Source organism: Xiphophorus couchianus, chromosome 19, assembly GCF_001444195.1.
Source record: "Xiphophorus couchianus chromosome 19, X_couchianus-1.0, whole genome shotgun sequence".
NCBI lineage: Eukaryota > Metazoa > Chordata > Actinopteri > Cyprinodontiformes > Poeciliidae > Xiphophorus > Xiphophorus couchianus.
The window spans coordinates 17,979,797-18,004,369 of record NC_040246.1 but is presented as its reverse complement, the minus strand read 5'-3'; the positions used below and the strand labels follow the sequence as shown (position 1 = coordinate 18,004,369).

Genomic DNA, 24,573 nt, shown 5'->3' with positions numbered 1-24,573 from the left:
AAAATCCTGTAGTCATGAGTAATATCTGAAGCTTTTCCCTCATTTCCGAGCGGTCAGTGAACGCAGCGCAGAGCTCCACTTCCTGTCAGCAGGAAGTTTCCCGTCCTCGCCGACCCGGACTGTTTTGATAACTCTCTGCAGCTGCGGGACAGAGAACCGCTCGGAGCCGGAAGCTGTGAGTGCTTGTGTTCTGTTTGGACCTGTTTACACGCTGTTTGCTTATTGTTTGTTGACCGAACACAGACAGAGTTCGGGCTGCCGCCGCAGCAGCTGTTCGGTGTGTTCCGGGTCGCTTCATAGATACCAGCGCTCTGTTTCCTGTTAAGAGTTTCCGTTACACCTGATCAGCTGAGATCAAAGCTCACCTGTCCTTCAGGCTCAGGTGGATTAACATCAAAACACACATGACGTCACAGAGCTGCGTCACTCTAACGGGTAGCCGCTAAACTGTGGTCTCTTGTTGGGCTTCCGGTTCTGGCTGCAGACTGAAGGTCAGGATGGGTCTGGTCTGCTTCCTGTAGAGTTTCCTGTTTCCTCTGATCTTCTGACAGCTGCTGTGAGTCAGTTCGGACCTTTGATAACAGAACCGGATGCATCTGCCTGATCCAATTGGTGCCGGACATCAAATTATTCAGAGATTAAATTGTTTAAAAAGTCATTTATTATCAGTTATATTGAAATGAGTATTAGGATAACTACTAATAGGGGGAATCTGACGTTAATCTCACAATTCAGAATTTTGAAAAAATTCTAAAGTTTGTCAGGATTCTAAAATAAAAGTCAGAATTGTAAGATTAAAGTCGATATTCCGAGATTAAAGCCAGAATTTTGAGATTAAAGTCAGAATTATGAGAGTTAAAGCAAGATTTCTGATATCAAATTGACATTCTAAGGATTGATATTCAGAGATTAAAGGTAAGATTTCTGAGATTGAAGTACATATTATGAGGCTAAAATTGGAATTTTGAGATTAAAGGCCAGATTTCTGAGATTAAAATCAAAATTGTCAGATTAGAGTAGGAATTCTGAGGCAAAAGGCAGGATTTCTGAGATTAAAGTTGATATTGAGATTGACGTTGATATTCAGAGGTTAAAGTCAGAATTCTAAGATTAAAAGCACATTCTCTGAGATTAAAATGATCATTCCCAGGATTCCTGAGAAAAATGTTGGAATTCTGAGATTGAAGGAAAGAATTTCTAGACTATACAAAACATACATAACATTTAATATAAAGGAGGAGACTCATGTTCATATTTAGATTTGAAAGCTTTTTAATTATGTGAAGATTAAAACATTTTTTTTCTTCAGTTTGAATTAAAGTGTTTGACAGATTTGAAACTGAAAGTACGGTGGCTCTGGAAGGACAAACGTCTGTCAATGTGCATTTGATGGATTTAAAAAGATTTTTTTTCTCTTTTTGATTGTTTAGAAATGTCTGAAAACTAAACCAGACGTTGAGAGGAACTTTTTAGATTATTTTTGTTAGTTTGAAACACATTTCTAACCTGTGATGTTTAACTGTGAGGCAACAATAAAACAGTTGAATTAATTGGAAGCAGCCGAGTTCAGAAAGGTCCAAACTGAGAGTTCTGGTTGTTTCTTTAGAGCTACAGAGTTACAAAGTTAAAGCCTGAGGGAAACGGATTAACCATCTGAACCAAATTTAAGTTTATTACTCAGAATTTCTGCAGTCGTGATGTGAAAGAACCAAGAGGAATGCTGCTGTGGTTAAAGTGAGTCATTCAGGAAAACCGCTCTCACTCTGCTGCCTCTCAAAGGAGAAGTCGTTTCGTTGGCTCCTCCCAGCTTCGTGTTTCGCTGCAGTTTAACTTTTAACGTTCCAGCTGCAGCTCCAGAGGGAACAACGAGTTCCTCCACAGACCTGAGAGCCACACAGAGTATTCCTGGGATTTTTGTTTTCCCACGTCAACAAACTGCAGGAGAATTAATGAAGTTTTTACTGGAGAACAATCAAGAAGAAGAAGAATGCAGACCTCTGACTCACAACCTGAAGGTTACACCTTGATGGGCAGGGAATTAAACCCGAGACGGAACAGCTTCATGTTCCTGCTGGTTCTGATTTATTCCTCTTTCTGCAGGTTCTGGTCCGGCCATGACCCAGCAGGAGCAGCAGGAGTTCACCGCCCGCCTGCAGGAGGCCGATGCTTGGATGAAGGGCATCGAGGAGCAGCTCAAGGCTAATGACAATACGGCGGGATCACGAGATGCCCTGGAGGCCCGACTCAGGGAAACCGAGGTGTGTCGGGTTTTCTTTGATGGGGTTATGCTGTCTGAATGTAGGATTTAGTCGGATATGTGGCAGGATTTTTATACAAACCCCAACCTGCTGTGCACATTTTGCACGTTTTTGTCCTTCCATTTGGATCTGAACTGCTTCTAGAAAGTGCTTAAAAAAATAAGTAATTATGTAAGTAATAATTTAGTGATGATAGGAAGATGAGCCATTTCCAAAACCTTTGGAATGTAATGTCACAAATGAGCAAGAGCTCATCTTGCTTTCACTTAGCAAGATGAGCTCTCAGGTGAGTTATACCTGCTCTAGCACCAGTTCTACCTGTTTTCAGATGGGTTGTCTGCTCTCGGGTGGGCTTCAGCTGCTCTATTGCCAGTTTTATCTGCTGAAAAAAGAGGATCAGTTATGAAAAATTCACATTTTTTAACTTTCATTTGGGTCTCAACTGCTTCTAAAGACATCCCAACTATTTAAATAAGTAAAAATAAGTAAGTTCATGTTTTTGGTGTCTGGAAAATGAGTTGTTTCAAAAACCCCCAGATTGTTAAATCACAATCGATGCGTCGTCACCTAACAACCTAATTGAAGCTCCAGCAAGTGTGGTCAGCTGGTTATACCACTGTACAATGGCTGCTGGATAAGACAAGTGTTTTGATGTTGACTTATTATCCAGTAACCTGGATGATAAGTCAATTGTATAATTGCTGACAAGTTTGCAGCCATTTTCACATGCAAGTGCAAACATTGAGTATTTAGGGGCGTGGCCTGCAGCAGCTCATTTGCATTTAAAGGTACAGACCCTAACTCAGCTCATTGTGAAAGGAGTTCAAGATGGGCAGAACTGAGCTGACTAAAATCTCAATATCTAAAAATGATTTTGTGCAAAAATAATGCCCATAAACCTATTGTAACTTGTTCAAGGAAGCACAATAGTCACCTTGACAGGAAACAGAGATGCAGTTTGATTTGCTTTAACTGGGAATCTCATCTCTGTTTAAATCAGTATTCTTAAAGCAGCCGTAGAGACAATCTGACAGCCGGTTGCATGAATGCATGCAGTTTTATGAGCCGCTCCCCGCTGGGCATTGTCCTAACTGAAGTTGGACTCATTAATTGCATTGCTGCTCCTGCAGATCTTAAACTTTCCATGAAGAGCTGCTGCAGGCTGTGAATAACCAGCATAGAGATCTGCTCCTGCAGCTGATGACAACATCAATCAGCATCGAGTCGCTGCGCCTCCTGTTTTCACTTTAAGGCCTCGCCCTCATGAAAACTGCAGTCTGTCAGCTGTTCTGCAGAAACAGGCGGCAGAACCAGTTTAAAATTCTTCATGATTTATGTTGTAATTCTGTTAAAGTTACTAAATCTGAGTACATGTTCTTGTCTTAGAGACGTTGTTTCTGAGGAGACCGCAGTGTTTTTCTTGTGTGTTTTTTTCTAAAAGCTGTTATTACAAAGAGTTCCTGTTTCTCTATGTTCATCCGGCTCACACGGGGATAAAACCTCCTCACTCTGAACCTGCTGCTGCAGAAAGGCTTCCTTTACTTTACCTTTTAAAATGATCGTTATAAATAATTTAAATAAGTCTCCAGGCTTCCTGAAGATCTGTCAACATTTTCCTTTAGGCTCTAGCTGCTGTTGCACTGAGTTTCAGGCGTTGCACAAAGTAATGAATCTGAGAAAACACATGAAGGACAAGAATGAATGGTGAAGGCAAATCTCTGCAGTATGTTGTTGTTTGTGTTCTGTTGTTCTCTGATCTAGTTTTATCTCAGTTTTATTTGGTAGAATCACCAGCTTAATGCCTGAAGAACTTGAGTAAAACAAACATGCAAATGGAAATGATGAAGCTCATTTATCACTAGATTAATGAAGCTCATTAATCTAGTGATAAATCATTAATCACTTAATCTTTTAAGTAATAAGTATTGCATTGATTAATTGCAATAAGTATTAATCAGTGCTTATTGCAACAGATTTAGAGGTTCACATCCAGGATCTAAGTGAGCTGAACTTGTTAATCTGATCTCAGGAGAAAAGATATTTTAATCTTAATCAGATTTAAAGATTTTGAAAAATCAGATTTTTGTAGTTTTTTCAGGGGAGAATAAATCTGAACATTTGAACAAAGTTATAGGAACATAAAAACAAGAAGGAGGTGTTGTTGTTAAGTTCTTTGTGGTTGGTTTTGTGTGATAATTGAAGAACTTCCTGTCGCTAGAGATAGGAGTCTTAATGCTGAAAGGTGTTTGGATTTTAAAAGTTTTCACGTGTGATTTTGTAGAAAATCCACAATTCGGCGCACAATGGTCGGATGATAGTGGATCAGGCTCTGATGGCTGCAGAGAAGCTTCTGCAGAGCGGCGATGAAGAGCTGAGGAACAGCACCAATATCAAACTGAAGGAGCTGAAGGACCAGTGGGATGAGACCACCACCTACATCACCCACTGTCACAGGTAACCTTCGGTGCATCAGTGTGTTGGAGGTTGTGGCATTTTAGTTGCAGCAAATTCTATAATGATATGTTTATTTGCCTTCTGTTTGGCGTTTAATTGTGCATTTCAATGATTGTTTACTTAAAAGCTCTTCTAGGGATGGGCACTGCAAATTAGTTACGGCTCTAAATGCTAAACCAACATGCTAATTGCTTATACTTGTCCCTAAAGCGTTATTATTATTATTATTATATTATTTATCATTCCTCTACCATATCAACAAAAACACTCTCCAGGCTATGAATACCTAACAAACTGCAATGATTTTTCCCCCCTTCTCTTTAACATTTGGTTATGTTTCTATTCATGTGTAATCCTTCAATGTTCATCTCAGTTCCAGTAGGTTGCCTTCATAACCGACACATTCAGGTTCACTGTATTTATTCTAAGAAAAGAGGAAATCAAGTTTGTGGTTAACATCAGTCCAGCAGCTTCTGCCCTTATACATTAAATTAAATATCATAAATAATCCTAAAGAAGCAATGGCTCCCAATGAGCAGTTGGCAGCAATTAGCAGCAATAACAATGGACAAAAAATAATAACAGTTAAAAATATATATACAAATATTACAAAATATATGATTAAATCTGTCTAAAATATATGTTAGAATATAATATTTGAAAGGAAAACACTGAGCTAAAGCTAATACATACCACAGTTACCAACGGCAACAGAAAAGAGGGGGAGGAGCTGTCAGTTACCGGTTACTATGGTAACCATCAACTGTCAAGAGCAACATAACAGAACTGAAAACACAGACAACTTGTTGACTAAGCAAAATGTGTTTATTCAAAGAATAAACACATTTAGACAAACTTCACATCCATTATATTGTTAAAATCAAACCCTGTTGCACATGTTCACTTAATTTTAATACCTATCTAAAAATACATGTTCCTACCAAATAGTTAAATAAAAATAACATTTGCATGGGTGCTGCACAGTTTTAGAAAATATTGTGATGTACGCTTAGTTTTACATGTTGATATTATGATGAAGGTATAGTCATAATATATAACCTTCAGTGTGGTGGAGGAAACCTCTTTTAGGATTAAAAACTCAGCTAATGGGATATTAATCTTTCAGTTCCTCTAACAGTTTCAGGGGAACTGTCAGACAAAGTCCAGAGAGACATTAATGTTAATAAACATAAAAGAGGAAGGATCACTGAATTCAGTGTTGGCAGAAACATTTAAATACTGGGATTGTTTTCAGATGAATCAAAAACACCTGACACAGAGAAACAATCACCTGTCAGGTGGAATCCATCGACCAATCAGAGAGCAAGCTGCATATTCACGATCCTCTCAGAGGAAGAGGTCACACTCTGACATAAAAACAGAAATTTCAAAAAATGTACCCACATCAGAGATGAAAATACAACTTATTTTTGTTGTAGTTTGCCTCTGAAATACTTTTTCACAGTTGTTTGTCTGCAGAAGTTTTTTGTGAATCGTCTTACAGAATAATTTTCCAGTAAATCGGACCATTGATTCCTCCTTGTTTTCCTGTAAATCTGCTTGTTTTCCTGCAAAATAAAAGAACCAGATTTATTTTCTCACTCTGGGAATAAAAAACAATTTAAAAAGGAGGAAAATGCCAGGAAGACATCATCAGAGGTTGATATCCTCACGGCAGGAAGCATAAACATCTCAAAGGGCTTCACATATGAAACAGACAGATAACAAAGAGAGGCGGCTGCTAAAGAGCCTGTAATGTCACGTTGTCGGCATGCAGTCCAGCTAAATGTCAAATCAACCGAGATGTTTTCCAAAATGTCACTTCAACATTTGAGTTAAACAAGGAGCTGCATGAATAGCATTTGAATTAAATACCTTTTCAAGTCTTTAATAGAAACTAATCAGATCCCAGCTGAGAACAAAGATGATGTGAGATTTCTGACTCTGATAGGAGGTGCTGGTTATTTTACAGAGTGGAAGTTTAAATGAAGTAAAGTAGAGCTGAAATAATCTGATGAATCAATTATTAAAATTACCATAAACTAATTTAGTGATAAATTAATCGTTAACAGACTTTGCAGATAGAACAATGTCATAGCATTAATTAATGCAAAACTGTACAAAAATATATACATTTTGCCTTTAATATGAATAAAAACTTCTTTTGAAAACCCATAATTCCTCAAGTGGAAGTTTTAGTTTTAAAATTCTGTAAAAACAAACAAAAAAATCTCCTATTAAACACCTTTTGATATCTAGTTATTAATCTGATAATCCCCAAGTAATAATAATCAACAAACTGTTAACTTTTAAATAGTTTTATTTAAAAGTTTATTGGAATATAAACTTTTAAAAACCGGTTATTTTTTAAAAGTTAAAAATAAACAAATTTTAAATGAAAATTTTTTATTAAAAAAATTATAATTTTTTAAAATTTATTTTAAATTTAAAAATATTTATTAAAATACATTTTTATTCAAATTAATGTGAGTGTTATTTTACATAAAATTAATTTTATTTATTTAAATAAATTAAGAAAATGTATTTTCTTAAATAAATAAGAGTCTAATTGTTTTTTTTAATAGTTTAATGCATTTCTAACATTGATTAATAAAGGCTAAAATAGTTAAATAAAAATCTTCAGATTTCTTTATCAGAATAATTGATTACTAAAATAATATTTATTTGCAGCGCTAAAGTAAAGTTTACCCCACATCTGCCTCTGCAGCCGGATTGAGTGGGTGTGGCTCCACTGGAGCGAGTACCTGAAGGCGTACGAGGAGTTTGAGCTGTGGCTGGCGAAGCAGCGCCGCAGCCTGGACCTGGACGTGGAGCTGCAGATGGGCCTGAAGGAGAAGCTGTGGCAGGTGGAGCAGCAGATGGTGATTGTCAGCGACATCAAGAGCCAGGCGGTTCTGTTGGAGAGGCTGCTGGATGAGGCGGCCGCGCTGCACAGCAGAACCGAGGATCCCAGCGTGGACGCAAAGGCCCAGCAGAGGCTGCAGGAGGACTACGTGGAAGTTCGAGACCGAGCCCAGGTGAGACACAATTTACCCCGGATCATCCTGACCGGGTCATAAAACACCTCTGAATGCTTTTAAAAAAATTTTTCCTGTTTGGTTAGGAGCGACTGATGCTGCTGCAGAAGTTCAGCGAAGAGCACCGCATGTTCCACAGCCACGTTCAGAAGTTCCAGTCCTGGTTGGTGTCTAAAACCAAAGAGCTGACGGAGCTGATGAAGCTGGAAGAAACGCCGGAGAACAAACTGAGAGCATTAAAGGTCAGTCAAACCGCTGCCAACAGCATGTCAGCATCTGCTGGTCGGTTCCAGGTCCGCAGAGTGACAGGCGAGGTCAGAGAGAGAAACTGGACTTTAAAAAAAGAGACATTTCAAGTCAGTTAAACGCTGTTTTTCTGTATCGTATCAGTATCGGTTGATACTAAAGCTCAGATATCTGTATCGGCATCAAAAGTGGGAACAAGTGGATCAGTACGTCCCTGTTGGACACTGGGTGGTTCTGGAGCACCTGCAGTTTTTCTGCTGCATAAGAGTTGTTGATGCAAATGTTGACTTTTTATTTTTAATCACAATAAAATTTCTGCTGACATAATGTTCTTAAAATGAAAAATATATTAAGAAAGACACAAAGTGTCAATGTTTTTACCATCAAGAGTAAAGATAAGATAAGATTATTAGTAAAGCCACATTTATGCAGAAACTTTTACTGAAAAGCAGAATTTGCTGCATCCAAATGGACTTTTATCTATTTTATTAAAGTCAGTTAAATATGGTAAGAAAGTAAACCCCCTGTCCTAACGTCTTGCTTTATCTCAGACTGTGGATGAAAACGTGGACTGTGAGGAGAAGACGCTGCAGCACATCGAAGGCATGGCCGACGCCGTCAGAGCCAACACGTCCCCGGCGGGAGCCGAGGCCGTGCAGGAGGAGGCCGAGGAGCTGCGGCTGGGCTGGCAGCGCCTGCGGCAGGGTCTCTGTGAGGCAGAGGAGGGGCTGCGCTGCAGCTTGGACTCCCACAGTCAGTACGCGACCCGGTGCCAGCGGCTGGGGGATGATATCGGCCGGATCAGGGAGATGCTGCAGGAACTGGACCAGGAGCTGGTCGACACCCAGGAGTCCAAGAGCTGCAAGGAGACGACCGAGGAGCAGATGGAGGGTCGGTGGAGGAAATACTCGGTAAGTTGGGGCGTCACAGTGAAGTTCGCCTCTACACCTTCTTCATATTAAACAAACCTGGTGGCAAACGTTTGTGCTGCTATCATTTTAGAATTATTAATGAATGTTTCCAGAGGTCATCAAAGGTCAACTAGCCTGTCCACATTTTAAAACATCAAACGAAATATTATGTCAATCAACTGTGCTACGTTTGTGCAGCAAAAATGTTTGTTTGTGCCATTATAGTTTTTAAAATTAAAATAAAAGCTTCTAGCGAGCACCAGAGATTAACTTAAAAAAAAAGAAACAGAATTGATATAAATATTTCTTTTTATGTCTGTACTAGTTTGTGCTGCTAATATTTTTGTTTATGCTGCTATCATTTTAAATTAACAAATGTTTCCAGAATAAAGTTCAACAAGCCCCCAAAATTAACGAAATAAAACCAAATGGATATCCAATTTTTTAAAATGTTTGGGCAGCTCAAATTTTTGTTTTTGCCGCTGTCGTTACAGATATAAATAAATGTCTCCAGAGGTCATCAAAGGTCAACTGGCCTCCAAATTAACAAAATCAAACAAAATTTATTTGAATTAATTTATGTTTAAGTTTGTGCTCGTTTGTGCAGCGAAGATTTTTGTACCAGACTTTGACTGAAACAAAACATTTTTAATAACCTCTGGAAATATTTATTAATAGCATTTAAAATGATAGCGGCACAAACAAAATCTTTTGCAGCAGAAACATTTGACAACAATTTAGTTTGATTTGAAGAAGGCAGTGGGGTCGACTGTTGAGGCGGGGATGCTGAAATGGACGGGATTGTCTGAGTTTCAGCCCAGGAACCTGAAGAGTCGCTCCTCTGTGTTTCAGGGTGTGAGGAACACGCTGGCAGGTAAAGAGACTCAGGTGGATCTGCTGAAGTCTCAGCTGAAGGATCTCTTCAGGTTCTCGGAGGATCCTCGCCACCTCACAGACGGCGTCCTGGCTGTTGTTAAAGAACATCAGAGGTAGGAGCAACCTGCGGTCAAACCTTCAGCTGAGGTGTTTTGCCGCAGTTGGTGTATTTCTTCGATCAATAATCCCGCCGTTTCCATGGAAATGTATTTTCTCAGCTGATTTAACTGATCTGATCTGATGAAAGCAGCTGTAAAACATGTTGAAACCATGAAACGTAAATTATTAACAGAAAGGAGAGTAAAATTTATGTAAAGCTGAGCTGAAGCCGATCCGTCTCATTATGTCTGATGTTTATTTAATTGGTTACCTCAGCGGATTTGATTGATTGTTTACATATCAGAGCCATACAGTGAATTGCTCAGAAATATTGTTGTACATACATTTACAAATTGTTGGAAGAAAACATGAAAAAATGCAAAAATCAACCCAAAATCTGTAGCAGCATACGGAAAGATCAGAAACTGTCCACAAAATTCTGATCGGTGCATTTCAAATTTTCTAAATTTCTTAAAAATAGGACATTTTTGGAAAATTTCCTAATTTCCTATTACCTGTAAAAATAAGAAATTTCCTATTTTTGGGAAATTAGGAAAAGGGAGTTTAAAATAAAGTTTCCTATTTTCAAAAAGGAGTTTTTGGGTTTGACAATCCAGGTTGCACAATAAACCCTCAGATTAAACAAATTACAAAGACAAACTCCCCCTGCTGTCCAAAAACGTTGCTGTGGAATAAAATATGCTGCTATTGTTACTGACTGCTGAGCCAACTTCTACTGCTAAAGCTGAAAAATCAATTAAAAATCTGTTAATTTAATTCAAGTTGCCAGAGAAAACTACTTTCCTTAGAGTTATGGGTTTTCTGCCACAACTTGTGTTTTTGAGGAAACGTTTAACACATTAAAGTAAAACTCGAAAGTCTAAACACAAGTATCAACATCCTGTCAGACGCACACGGTTTATATTCAGTGTGTTCTTGTTGACCTGTGCAGCAGCATCATTATTATTTCCACAGCTTGCGTCATTCACCAGGGGGAGCTTCTGGAACAGCATTGAAAAGTGACTCTTAAAGCAAATTTCTTCAGTAATGGGAAACATTTGATTTGAACTTGTTAAAAGCTCAGCAAACAGGGGAATTATTCGAGGCGAGGCGAGCATTTTAGCATCTCTAAAGAAACTGAGGACTTAGTGTGGTCATTACACGTTGCAGTGCTTCTTATGCTTCTGTTTTTTCAGTTCAGTTGTAATTTAGCTTCCTGTTTAACACACGGAGGCAAATTGAATCTTGAATTGTTTTTAAGAAACACTTTCCAGTAAAAAGTTATGCAACTTTCTCAGGTTTTTCTTTTGCATTCTGTTTAATTTTGAATAACATCGCAGTGTGGGAGGAAGCTGAGCTCAGACCTGCAAGCTGCTGCAACTCCAGTAGATGCAGTTTAGCCTCTATTTATAGTTTATATAAAAATAGTATCAAAGGCTATGACAAGACAATAAAATTATATGAAAGACACATGAGTAGACTGAAAAACTACTATACTACCATACTTTTTAAAATCTTTAGTCCATTATCATAGTTGCTGAGCAGCTTTTTTTGCACATTTTGAGTTATTTTCATCATTTATATTTAAGCTCTGGGTCTTTGAGGATCGAAGATGTTGTCATCTTTCATATCACTTAAAGATCTGCATGAATAATTTGGGCCAAACTAAGTATTATGTTGCTCAAAGTGAAATACATAGTTAAATAAACAGGATAAAAATGTTTTCTTTTAGTTAAGTCCACACAGCATTAACAGAAGAGAGAAAAATCTTCTATTTCAATTCTTTTGAAAAATACTTTATTGATCCAAAAGAGAAATTAATGTTGTTGTCACTCATGTTAAGACAGAAAGAATCTCCTGTAACTGTATGTATTACATCATTTATTATTATATTATTATTTGGTCTGTTTTTGACCAAAAAGACAAAACATAATCATTGATCTATGTAATTGTAGCATGAATTTTAACTTGTTTGTTCCCATTAAATATTTATGCAATTTTTTATTTTACTAAAATAGACCAAAATTGACCCGATCAGATTTTAACCAGAACCAGAGACTTGATCCATGTTCAGTGTTCTGCGTCACTAACCTCTGTTTTTCATAATGACTCCTTTCTTATTTAGCTAAAAAACTTTTTAAATTTGTTGTCAAACATAAACATGTTGTTTTTTATTCAGCGGCTTCAGTTTGATGTTTTTTTCTGAAATCTGTCAGGTTTGAACAAAGCTGAAGGTTATTAGGGATTAATGAATTAAACACAAGCTCCAGTCTTTTTTTCCGTTTCCATGGAGAAACAGAAAATAACAACTCAGTGTTTGTTTTGATTCTCACCTTGGACGGAGACAAAAGGCTCATTTTCAGCAGCTAAAACCGAACCGTCTAGATTTGTTTGTTCTGAAAGGAAAGAGAGTTCATGAAGTGGTGAGTTATGCCGAACTTTCTAAGCTGCAAAGTGAACTTTAAAGAGCGCTCATCATCTGACTGAACAAAGAGAAATATATCCCACTGCAGTCTGAAGGCGAAGCGTCAGAAACACAGACTGGTGCAGTCTCAGAGCTGTCTGTTAAACACTGTGTCCACTGTCTCGTCCTCCTCCCGTCTCTGTGTCTCAGTGTGAAGAGCAGAGCTTCCAGACTTTGTTCGGAGTCGGAGCTGGAGCTGAGGAGTCTCCTCCAGGATCCGCTGCTCAGCTTCTCTCAGTGGGCAAACTCCGTCTCTCAGGTGATGGAGGCCTCCAACAACGTCAACGACTTCTCCAACACGGCCATGCTGCTGCAGAAGATCCAGGTATAACACACACACACACATGCACACGCCCGCATGCCCACACACACACACAGCCACCCCCGCATGCAACCACACACACACACCCACGCCCACACCCCCCCCCCCCACACACACACACTGATATGTGATTTTTAATGTGCAGGTGTTGTGCTGCAGAGTTCCTATGGAGTCTTTTAAACTATGATATTTGATTGTTTTTGAAGCCTGGATAAGTGTGAACATATATGAACTACGTTCAGAGAACAGTTTGAGTTCCTTGATCCGATTCTTTTCCACTGTCATAATAATAAATTTAAAAAAATTTAATCTCTTATAATGATTTATATTTATTTTATGTCTTTAACATTTAATTTGCCTTATCACAATTTAAGTTTATGTAAAGTTATAATTAATTTTAGATTTTTTAATTGCTCCATGATATTGATGATGTTGCTAGCAAATATTATCCTTCCACTGAACTTTCCCTTAATATGCTCAAAGCATTTTGTGTGAACATTCAGCTTATTTAGCGACCTGCCTCCTTGTTGAAGGTGTCAGTAACTGTCTACTGTCAAGTCAGCATGCTTTGCGATATATTTGTAGGCCATTACTTCAAAATTTTAATATTAAAAATAAATTATTCATTGAAGTTATGTAATATTTTTCTTTCCACAGGAACTACATTTTGGGTTTTCCTTGGTTGCATCTTATCAAAATCAACAGAAATAAGGAATTAAAATATATTTACTCTCTGTGATGCAAGTTTTATGTTTTGAATCTGGTTACTGACAGATTTAATGTCATTTATTGAGATTCAAATTAATGCAGAAACAAGTTGGGGGTGGGCCCTTTCTGTTGTAAAATGGAAGCTTTACCAGGACATAAATGATTAAGTTTATGTTGGAGGAACTTGATTGACAGACTAATAAAGCCATGGCTTCAATCTGATAGAGAACCTCAGAGATTAAACTAGGCGACCAACATCAATGTCTGACCTCACTAATGCTCTCTTGGAAAATAAAATTTTTGTAAAATATCGATTTTTTAATTTTTTATGAACAATGCACTTCTTGGGATTCTAGAATAATGTTAACTCACCTAAAATTTGCCATCTTGTTTGACAAAAGTGTTTTACAGCTTCCATTTATTTTAACTTTGAATTGAAGTCAAGTCACACAAGGAATTATTGAAATAAAAGATATTTTCTCTCATTTGCAATTTTAAAGGAAGAAAAGTGAGGAAAAGAAATCAGAAATCAAGATTTTATTCTTAAGCCATTTCACCCAGGACTAGTAAAAAGCAAGTATTTCATTGATTTTAGTCATAAAATGTACATTGAAATGATGAAATGTAAAAAGAAGCAACCAGAAACATTCAGACACTGAAAGTTTCACTGCAGAATCTGATGAAAACTGAAGCATAATGGACAATATTCTTCATGTATTTAGTTTATATAGCAGGAATGTTTTAATGTTTTCTGTGCAGCTGCTCTGTTTGATTGTTGTTCAGTTTGAAATCAGCTTCAGCTCAAAGTTTGATCCAGCGTTTCAGTGTCTCACCTCTAACTGCATCATTTCTGTCTCCTCCTCCGTTTCCTTCAGGGTCTCCTGCAGAAAAGCACCGAGCTGCAGGAGCGTCTGAGTCTGCTGCAGGTGAAAGGAGACCTGCTGGACTCGGTGTTCGGTACTGAGAGTTCTGACGATCTGCAGGAGGAGCTGAGCGCCGCCGTGAGAACCAGAGAGCTGCTGCACAACCAGCTGCTGGAGAGGAAGAACAGGCTGGAGGTACCTGAGCCCACCTGGGTGGGAAGGGAAGGAGGATGAGTGGGCGACTCGACGTTGCCCACTCATCCCACTTAAACCACAACTTGGTTTAAGTTGTGGCTAAAACCTTTACTTAAAAAAATAAATCAATTTGTTGCTTAGGTAATAACAGTGTTGAAGAAGGACACCTAGTGGTCAAGAAAATGAACTTCAATTGCTCTATCATCAGTTTCATTTTATGGTATAAAATATTTAAAACATGCTATATTCTCGAGATGCACAAATGTGAACTAGATTCGTTTACATTTATTGGAAAAGAACAAATAAAAGCCACTAAAGAGGAACATCCTACTGTGACACCCAAAAAACTAAGACGTTTCCTCTTCTCTGTTATGTCTCTGTTGGGTGGAGATGAGTAGAGATGCAGCAATCAATCAAACAAGATTGATCTGAACTGATAAATTTTCCAATAATCAGCTGTGATCATTCATTGGAAAACGTGTTTTTCCCCCCCGATTGAATAAATGCAACAGAACTAAAAACGGCCAACATTTTGAGTAAAAGTGCCACTGACGATTGTTTTAGTAATTCATTATTTAATTGGCACATTTTTGTATTTAAGCCTATTTATATAATATTAAAAATAAATTAAGAGATGCAAATAAATAAATATATAAATTAAATTTTTTAATAAAAATAAATATATTTTATTGCCTAAAATTCAGCAGCATATCATTCCTTTAGTGCTCACCTGATTAAGAAAAAAAGTACTTTTAATATCAAAACACCTGATGTTTTGATACAGCTGATCTATTGATTATTTTTGCATTAACTGATTCATATTTGGATAGCATAAAGTACTTAAAAGATTTTTTTTTACAGAATTTGAACCAGGTGAAGGTAAAACTGCTGCTTTTTTATCTGAAGTGCAAAATGTACTTATTTTTGCACAGTTTTGACCTTATTACTTCTGTTAGTTAGTTGGTGATTATTTCAGTAATCGATTCATCAAAATTAATCCGATCAATTGTTTTCGAGTCTGTGAACCAGCAGTTTTGTCTTTGCTATATTTTTGATTTTAATAAAAATTTCATAAGGGTTAGCAATGCTTTAATTCATGAATTAAATCTTACAATTGCTTCATTTCTTGTTGAATTCAGACTCCTGTCAAATAACCTGCAGAAGTAGAAGTTTGATTTGTGCGTGTCCAGAGATGAAATATGAGCTGATTGATCTGCTGAAAACATAAAAAATGGATGTGAATGTTTGAATAAACTTCTCTCTTTGTTGCCCTCTTTCTTTAACCTCGGTGTCTAAACTTCCTTCCTCAAACTATACCTGCAGTTTCCCACCGTAGCAGCTCCATCCATCAACTCGCTCCTGCTGCGTTTTAAGGATGGCGCCCTCCCGTCTCTCTGCTGGAAACTCATCCTGTATTCTTTCCTCTGCCTCTGTCAAAGTTGCGTCAGAAAGCTGATGTTTGGTTTTCAGAGCCTGCAGCTCCTGTTTCTCGCAGAGGAAACAGAAACTCCTCTGATATTTGCTCAGTTTGGGCTCTGCTGCTGCTAACGGAGAGATCTCCGACAGCTCTCCGGTTTCTGATTGAGCAAAGTTTCAGCCGAACTGATTGGGTCAATAATAAACTTAACGATCCAGAAACATGCAGCGACCTGTTCTCAGAGTCATCTGTCTGATGGGTTGAGGAGTTTATCTCCTACTGTCAGTGAACTAAACACGAAACCACTCATAGCCTCAACCTGACAGTTTCTCTCCAACCTGTTCTGATGTTCCCTTTGTCTGTCAGAGTTTAATCTCCAGAACCAAAGACTTTGACGAAGCGTACAAGCAGATCCTCGCCACGTTGTCGGTGTTCAGAGAGCGGCTGCTGGCTGCTGATGTTCTTCAGCCAGACATCCTGGCCAAGAAGAGCCAGCTGGAACAGATGCTGGTGAGTTCAAACAAAGTCACAGGAGGCGCTTTAATTTTACCGTAAGAAGAAATTAATCAATTTAATTGCATGAAAAATTAAAACAAGCTCAATAATTTCTGTAATTTATCTCTTTTTCTACCAAAAACTGGAATCAAAACTCTTGATTCTGGAGCTTTGGTCTCAACCAGCCCTGTTTTTTGAAGAACAGTTTTGTTCTGAGGTGTGACATCATCACTCTCCTGGTGTTTTTCTGGCCTCAGGTTCTGCAGAAGGAGCTGGAGGACGGTGAGGCCCAGCTGACGGTTCTCAAGACGCTGGTTTCCTCCAATCAGAGCAGCCGGACCCAATACGAGAAGCTGTGTGCTGATTGGTCCGAGCTTCACCGAAGAGTCACAGTGAGATAGAGCTTCCTTCCTTCCTTCTGTCTCTCCTTTCTTGCTTCTTTCCTTCCTTCTTTCATTCCTTCCTTACTTCCTTTCTTGTTTTGTTCTCTCCTTCCTTCCTTCTTTCCTACAGTTGTTCCTTCCTTGGTTCCTTCCTTTTTTCTTTCCTTCATTCTTTCCTTCCTAACTTCCTTTCTTCCTCCCTCCCTCCCTTTTCTGTTTCTTCCGTTGCTCCTTGCTTCTGTCCTGTTCTTTTCTTCCCTTCCTTCTATCCATCCTTCCATTCAGCCACTCATCCTTTCTTCCTTTTTTCTCTTTTCATTTGTTTATTTCTTTCTGAAAACAAGTGAACAAATCAGAGCTGATGTTTCCTTCTTGTCCAGGTCAAAGTTCAGGACTGTGATGACATCGTCTCGGACCATGAGTGTTTCCAAGGCGACCTTCTGAACATGGAGAAGTGGATCATGGTCATGAGGCAGAAGTTGGATTCGTTCTGCAGCCCGACAGGAGGATGGAGTGTGGAGGGGCGCCGACCCGAAGCCCAGGTCAGCTTTCTGATTGGTTCTGAAGAAGAGAGAAAGTTGCATGTTTCTGAGCTAAACCGATCCCCAGAACCTGAGTGGGTTCTGACCGGTTTCTGATAACTGGACCTAAAAGGTTTGGTCAGGTCCTGCTTTGATCCAGTTCTGTGTTTGGATCTCAGCTGTTCAGCGTGGCTCACTTTCTGACCTGTCAGAAACAAAAGTAAGGGGTAACCACGGTAACGGCACAGCTACTCCAACCCAACATAATGAACCCTGAGATTTTCTGACATGCAGTTTTTATGATGGAAGAATTAAAGTTAAAGTAAAGTGATGTTTTACAGAAAACCTCCAGATTTAGGAATCGGTCAGATATTTTCTCTGAGGCTTCAGCTCAGTTTAACATTTAAACATCTGAATGTTGTAACAGTCAACGATACCAAGGCAGGTCAGATGAAGGAGCATTATCTCAGATTATTTGCAGGCTTTAGAGGAGAAAACAATGTTACAATAATAACATACAAACAATAATATCTTACACCTGTGAGCATTTTTCTTCCTCTCCTGGGTGCCTCACAGACTCATTAGTCATGGTTAAATTCAATAAATTAGAAATTAAAAAGTTCATTTTCTATATTAATTACATACTAAGATATTTATTTTATCTTGTTTAATTTATTTATGCATGTGTTTTTAACCTGAATTCCTGTCTCCTCCATGTTTCTCCTCAGAAACTCCTCGGGGAGTTCCCAGAGAAGGAGCTCCACCTGCAGCAGATTGAGGCTCAGGGTGGGAAGGTTCTGAGGAGAACCTCAACGGACGGCCGGGTCCACATTCAGAAAGACTTGGAGCGGCTGAGGCAGCGCTGGAAGGACCTGCTCACACTGAGCCTGAATCTGAACAGGTAACTGATTCAACCCAAACCTGGTTCTGATCAGGTTCTGCTCGGCATTAGACTGAGTGTATTTGTTCTGTCAGGCTGCAGGGCGGCTCCACTGAGATTCACTCTGGATCAGCAGCGAGCTTTGGACAGTTTAAATCAGAACCAGATCATATAATGCAGGTAGTGGATCTGTCCGGTACCTGTCAGACAGACGGACCCAGACGGCGGCTCACAGCAGGAAGAGAAGGAAGCGAGGCGACGGCTTCGTCTTCAGGAGAAGATGATAGCAGGGTAAATATTTTTCTTTGTCCCTGTCAAAGAATATTGATCTGGTTATTCCTCACTGGCTCTATAGAACTTTTCAGAACCAAACAGAGATTTTCTCAATTATGCCTTAAAATTCTGGAAAAGAAAAATTTGCAAAAATTTGAATCTCTTTACAAACACATGATTATAGATGCACCAATCCACTTTTTTCCCTTCTGATACCAAAACAGGTATCTGAGGTTTAGTATCAGCCGATTCCGATCCCATACAGGAAAAACGGTGCTGAATTGACTTAAAAGGTTTTTTCTCTTTCTTACTTATTGTACATTGGCTGTTATACTTCTATTTGACTGAACACATTAAAGTTGTGTTTTGACATGTGGAGTTATTGGTGCATTTAAGTGTGATATACTGAAAATTTAGCCAATAAATTTGTAGCTTAGTAGATCTATGTCTGTGTTTAAAAAAAAAAAAAAAAAGTCAGTTCTGCATTGTTTTTCTGTTTCGGATAGTATCGGCCGATACTGACCCTCAGATATTTGTATAGTGAAAAACATGAGGCCTGATGATCTCACCTCTTCTGATTTTATTGTTGAGGTTTGAGTGGATTTAATCGGATCTGTTTGGATCGTTTTTCCATCTATGACAGACGTAACGACGCTGCACACTGGTAGAGAACGTGAAGTAGCAGCTCTGGTTCTGACCCAGGTTGTGTTTGGCCATTGCAGGGCAGCAGAGATCTAAACCAAATCAACTGGGGGGAGTTTGAGGCGTGGCTGTCCAGAGAGAATGAAGTTCTGATGAAGATAACCAGAACCGATAAGAGTGCCGAGGAGATCCAGACCCGACGGGGAACCCTGCAGGTAACAGACTGAAATGAAGTGAAATCTTTAAAAAAAGCTGAAATGTCTCTTAATTATAACATATCTAACTGTAAAGCAGTATTATTACATTATTCATATAAATTACGTATAATCAAATATTGACAACATAATCACATATTAATCATATATTGGTATTGCTAACCATAATTGTTCATATCTTAACATGTTAAACATGTAAGTAGTATTATATTAACATGCTAAAAATGTAATTATATATGTAAATGGTAGATAACATGTAGAGAATTTTATTTATTTATTTTTTGAATTTATTTATTCAGTCATCTAATCATTTGTTATCCATACTTTAAAATATTGCAACTATTTTAAAAACTTGATAGAAAAGATGCAGACAGAAGCACAAGGCTTATATTTATCCTTACCACTAAACTACCACTTTATACATCATTATAAAATATTTCATTTTTTCTATGTAAAAATCACTAAGCAGAAGCATAAAAGGAAAGAAAACATTACAAAACCAAAACAGCTGCAACACAATTTGAAGTTATTTATCTTTGAAACCATCAAATATTTTCTTTCTTATCATTTTTTGAAAATAATGACCTACACTTTGGTAAGTTCATGCTTTCATCTTTCCATAATTTAATTCCAACCTCCTTTTTGACTTATTTTTTAGCTTGATGTTTTGGAAATGTTCAAACATGTTGCAGCTCATATTGACAGAAAATTCAAAGAGTTTTATGTTCATCCATTCAGATTCACATTTATACACAGATGTGCAGATCGTAGGCAGCTTGGGGTTAAGTGCATGTCAGTTTTGTTTATTATTCAAACATGGTTTTGTAATGTTATTAATATGTTAATTATAGACTAGTTATTAATGTCATGTAATTAACTCTTCTGCTACAGGCTTTGACATCCAGGCTGCCTGAAGGTCAGCAGATGTTTCAGCTGTTGCTCCAGCAGACTCAGAGCAGTCAAGGTGAGGATGAAACTCTGGAGAACCTCCGATACCGCTGGACCCTCTACAAGTCCAAGCTGAAGGAAGTGGAGAACAACCTCATCATGGCTAAACCGGGACTCGAGGAGAGGAAAGAACTGGAGCTTAGGGTCAGTTCAGTTTATTTATTTATAACTCCAGAACACCATAATGTCAGTTTTCACAACACAACCATTATGTAGATAAATGAGGCCAAATTTTTACCTCAAATCAATCCAGTTTTGTAGCAAAAAGTTAATAATTATGTATCTTATGATGCCCAACAGTGATATTATATTACAATAGATACTTTAATAATTTGTTGGTAGAATGGGCTTCAGCTCTTGGTGCACTGTTTATGTGCACCACCAGGGGGCAGTGCAAATTTACTTCTGCTGCTAAAGAGAGGTTTTATTCTGTGTAGAGAAACCTTATGAATATAGACATAAAGTTTAATCACGTTATTTTGTGGCACTTTTGTGATAACGATGAAAATGACATTAAGAACTATTTATTACTTTGTTTTTGGGTAATTGTATGGCTGAAGTTATGGCCCCACAAACACAAATACTGCTCATCCCCGTTTATAATATGCTTCTTTAGGACACCAGTCACATAAAGAAGTGTGATTTGTATGGTTAAACTGCACACAGTAACTATATTTAATAATTTTTTTAATTCATTGGTATTTATTGAGATTTTCATCGAACAAACTGTGGAAAAAAGTACTAAAAAAATCAATCCTGACAATACGTTTTGCCTTAGACATCATTAATTGGAATTTTTTCTTACAACAATAAATCAAAACACCTACCATGATAATAAATTTAACAAGATGAAGGATAAAATAAATGCCCACTCTGAAGTATCAGAGATATTTCCCCGATCTGAACAGTAAACTCCCAGTGAGTCTGATGCAGATAGTTTGGTCAGAATTGGTTTGTGTTGTTTCTGAGCTACGGAGTCAAGATAAACGATCTAATACTTGATGTTCTGCCTCTGCAGAGAGGTGCAGAGAATGTAAAGGGAACCGTCTCTGAAACAAGAACAGAAAAGGTAACATTACCGTGGTAACACCGTCCTACGTCAATTAAACATCTAAACGCATCATCCCATCACTGCTTCATGTGGAGTTGTTCTGCTCCATCTTCTCTCTGTTTTCAGAAACGTGGGCTGCTGTACAGGATTTGTCGTTTGGCTCTTCTTTTGTGGCTCCTCTTCCTCGCTCTGCTGCTCCTCGCCTTCCTGCTGCCGCTCATGGATGATGGGAACAGCTGCTCGCTCTCCAACAACTTCGCCCGATCCTTCAATGTCATGCTGCGCTACGACGGGCCTCCTCCCACATAAGAACCAGGACAGTGACAGACCCGAACGCCGACTGGAGAACTCCACCTTCAGTCAGCATGAAGACTCTGCAGTGTTTTGCTGTTTGCTCTTGATTTTACTTTAATACCAAACTTATCCTGATTCAGCCTGCAGCAGGGTAACTCCATGTCAGGATGGCCACACCCACCACAGCTCACCTGTCTGCAGGTGATCATGTTTAAGATGCCCTTTAGTCTCCAGTGCCACCACACTGAACCTTGATGGGCTCTGCCTCATCATGTGATTCAGCAGTTCATCACAACAGTAACATATCAGTCATGTGACCTCTTTATGGAACATTATATAACTTACGATGAAGTTTTGTTTTTTTGTGTTTTATAATCGTCTGTACCAGCACAATGTTTCTCCATTGTTTATTTAACGTTTCTGATTCAGATATAAATAAATATTCAGATAATTAGTTTCTGACTGACTGGTATTGTGACAACAACCTGAGATGTTCTTATTTTGTCAATAAAAGTTACCTGGTTATAGTTGGAGAAATATCAGTCAACTGTTGTCTAATCGGCATCATCAGGATTTCTTTAAACTATTTCCTGAACAAAAATATTTAAGACATTGTTTGCTCATTTCTGTTTCAGTAGAGCGTGTGAGATGAGATATTATCGTTTTTGGAGAATAGGATGTGTTAGTGTTTAGTAAATTAATATCACATTTCTATCTAAAACCAAAAAGGATCACAGACTACAAGAGAATAATGATCATAACGAACATGTTCAAATGTTCGTTAATTGTTGTTGAAGGTCGAACAACAATTCAAGTAAATACTTAGGTATATTACAAGAAATATCTGTTATTACACAAAAAGGCAACAAAGAAAAACCAAAAAGTAATAATGAAACAGAGGAACTATATTTTTTATTCAACAAAATATAAATGTTGTCCAGTCTAATGCCATTGACCTCTCACAATTACAATTTACAATATTTGTGATCAATGTTTATAGTTTACAACAGAACATCCCTCCAGAGTACACAGTTATACCTGCAACATGACTAATCAGTTTGACTGTCTCATCTGTACAAATGAAACAAGGACTTCTCATAAGCAGACACTGACCTTTGAAAGATCAACTAAGGATTTTGAGAAATGGCTTTTGCAGGCAATTCATGTTGTTTTGCTTTTTGTACTAAACGTTTTGAGAAATGCTCATATAGTTTTGCAAATGATTTGAGAAATGAAGGAAAGTGGAGATTTTTTGTTCTCAACAAAGACACACTGAGGAACCAGGTCAGACTGTAAATCCAGGATAAAGTTTCCTTGAATGAAGTGTTGAAGGTGTGAAGGTAGATCAGTTTTCCAGATAACACTCTGTAGAAGGACAGGATACCAGCATCACAGTCCACATACACTCTTACTTTTTTAGATAAAGAGAAGGAGGAGGTCATGAAGGATAATAAAGCATGGGGGGATGAAGATGAGATGTATGTCTTATTGTTATTGTGCCAGACAGAGTAACCATGACGATCAGCACACTCCAGACTCCAGGACTAATCATTCCATCCAAATGCAGATTTTTCATTGTCTTCTTTCCTTGCAATGCTTCTGTAACTCACTGATATAAAAACAGTCCCACTCCACTTAACCTCCCAGTAACAATGACCACTCAGACCATCTGAACACAGAAGTTGAGGCCAGAGATCTTCAAATCTGTCTGGATGATCAGGATATGTATACATTCTTGTTGTTTTTTAAAGAGTTGAAGTTCTTGGTGTACAGTGTTTGTATCGATTGTGAGTTGACAGGAATCTGATGGAGAGAATGAAGACAATAAAAGATCATTTACTGACACCTCAAAATGAGATGACTTCTGGAGATGTAAAACTGTGAAGATGGTTCACCGTGTGCTGCTTTGTTTTCTGAAATCAAATGAAAAACATACTTAAATTTCCTCAGAAATGTCAGTATGGCAATTGTTTGGCATTTAGAAAACTTGGTGTACTAGTTGTATCTTAATGCAGCATGTGAAACTGCTGGAAAAATCTCTTATATATGGAACCTCAAGTATGTCTGATGTTTACCTTTTTTGCATACAGCTAATCCAAAAATGATACTCCGAACCAATAGAAAGAAAAACTTTTAAATACAACAATCTAGGCTTACTGAAAAGTGGGGCCAGAGTCCGAAAAAACAAAAAACTACCCAAAAAGGTGGGCGGAGGCAAAGGAAGGGGCCAAGAGTCCAGAAACAAAAAAAAAACTGCCCAACCAGGGTGGGCGGAAAATGCAGGAGGCACTAGGGGGCGGAGACTTGGGAGCACCAGGGGGCAGAAACTCGGAGAGGGCATTGGAGTCACTGGAAACACTAGGAGGCGGGGACTTGAGAGGAACACTAGGAGGCAACGAAGGGCCACTAGGGGGCGGAAACTCAGAGAGAGCAGTGGAACCACTACGGGGAGACAGGGAGTCACTGGAAACACCAGGAGGCGGGGACTCGAATGAAGCACTAGGAGTCAGGGACTCGAATGAAGCACTAGAAAGCGATAACCCACTAACTGGGGCAGGCCATGCCACCAACCTGGACGCCTGTCAGCCAGGTGCCAGCCTGGCCACCTGGAAGCCCATAGTCACAGGGACTGAGGCTGGAACGGCGGCTGGAGCAAAGGCAGGAACGGAGGCTGCAGCGGTGGCTGATGCGGGCTCCGGGGGCGTGGGAGCTGCAGGAGCGGCAGCTGTCTCTGGAGCGAGAGGAGGTGCTGGTCCCGGAGACGCTGGAGCTGGGCTGGTGGAGCGGAAGTCCGGCTCTGGAGGCAGAGGGTCTCCAGCCATGAAGGCTAGAGCTGCCTGGAGTTCCTACTCCGCCTCCTGCTGTAGCCTTACCAACCCCAGGGACTGGAGTTGGTCTGACCATCCTTCCAGTACCAGGAGTAGCCTGATGGCTACCCTGAGGCGTCTGGGGGCGAAATATGGCTCTGCAACAATCTCTACAAAGTCTCTGATGTTAAATAATAAATCATCCCAATGCGC

The 24,573-nt window shown here is 38.8% G+C and overlaps 1 protein-coding gene across 2 annotated transcripts; it reads left to right on the top strand.

The window, feature by feature from the left end:
- Positions 1–40: 40 nt before the first annotated feature.
- On the top strand, positions 41–22,009 carry syne3 (spectrin repeat containing, nuclear envelope family member 3). 2 transcript variants are annotated; one of them, XM_028001535.1, is made up of 18 exons: positions 41–175; positions 2,101–2,258; positions 4,540–4,712; positions 7,441–7,750; positions 7,837–7,992; positions 8,548–8,907; positions 9,760–9,896; positions 12,497–12,671; positions 14,252–14,434; positions 16,218–16,361; positions 16,604–16,738; positions 17,110–17,271; positions 17,979–18,151; positions 18,226–18,421; positions 19,126–19,260; positions 20,152–20,352; positions 21,227–21,277; positions 21,386–22,009. In XM_028001535.1, the coding sequence occupies exons 2-18, from the start codon at positions 2,115–2,117 to the stop codon at positions 21,566–21,568; spliced, it is 3,018 nt and encodes a 1,005-aa protein (XP_027857336.1). In that variant the 5' UTR covers positions 41–175; positions 2,101–2,114; the 3' UTR covers positions 21,569–22,009. The 2 variants fall into 2 exon arrangements, with proteins under 2 accessions (XP_027857336.1, XP_027857335.1); XM_028001534.1 differs by lacking the exon at positions 41–175 and adding an exon at positions 1,721–2,015.
- The last annotated feature ends 2,564 nt before the right edge of the window (positions 22,010–24,573 follow it).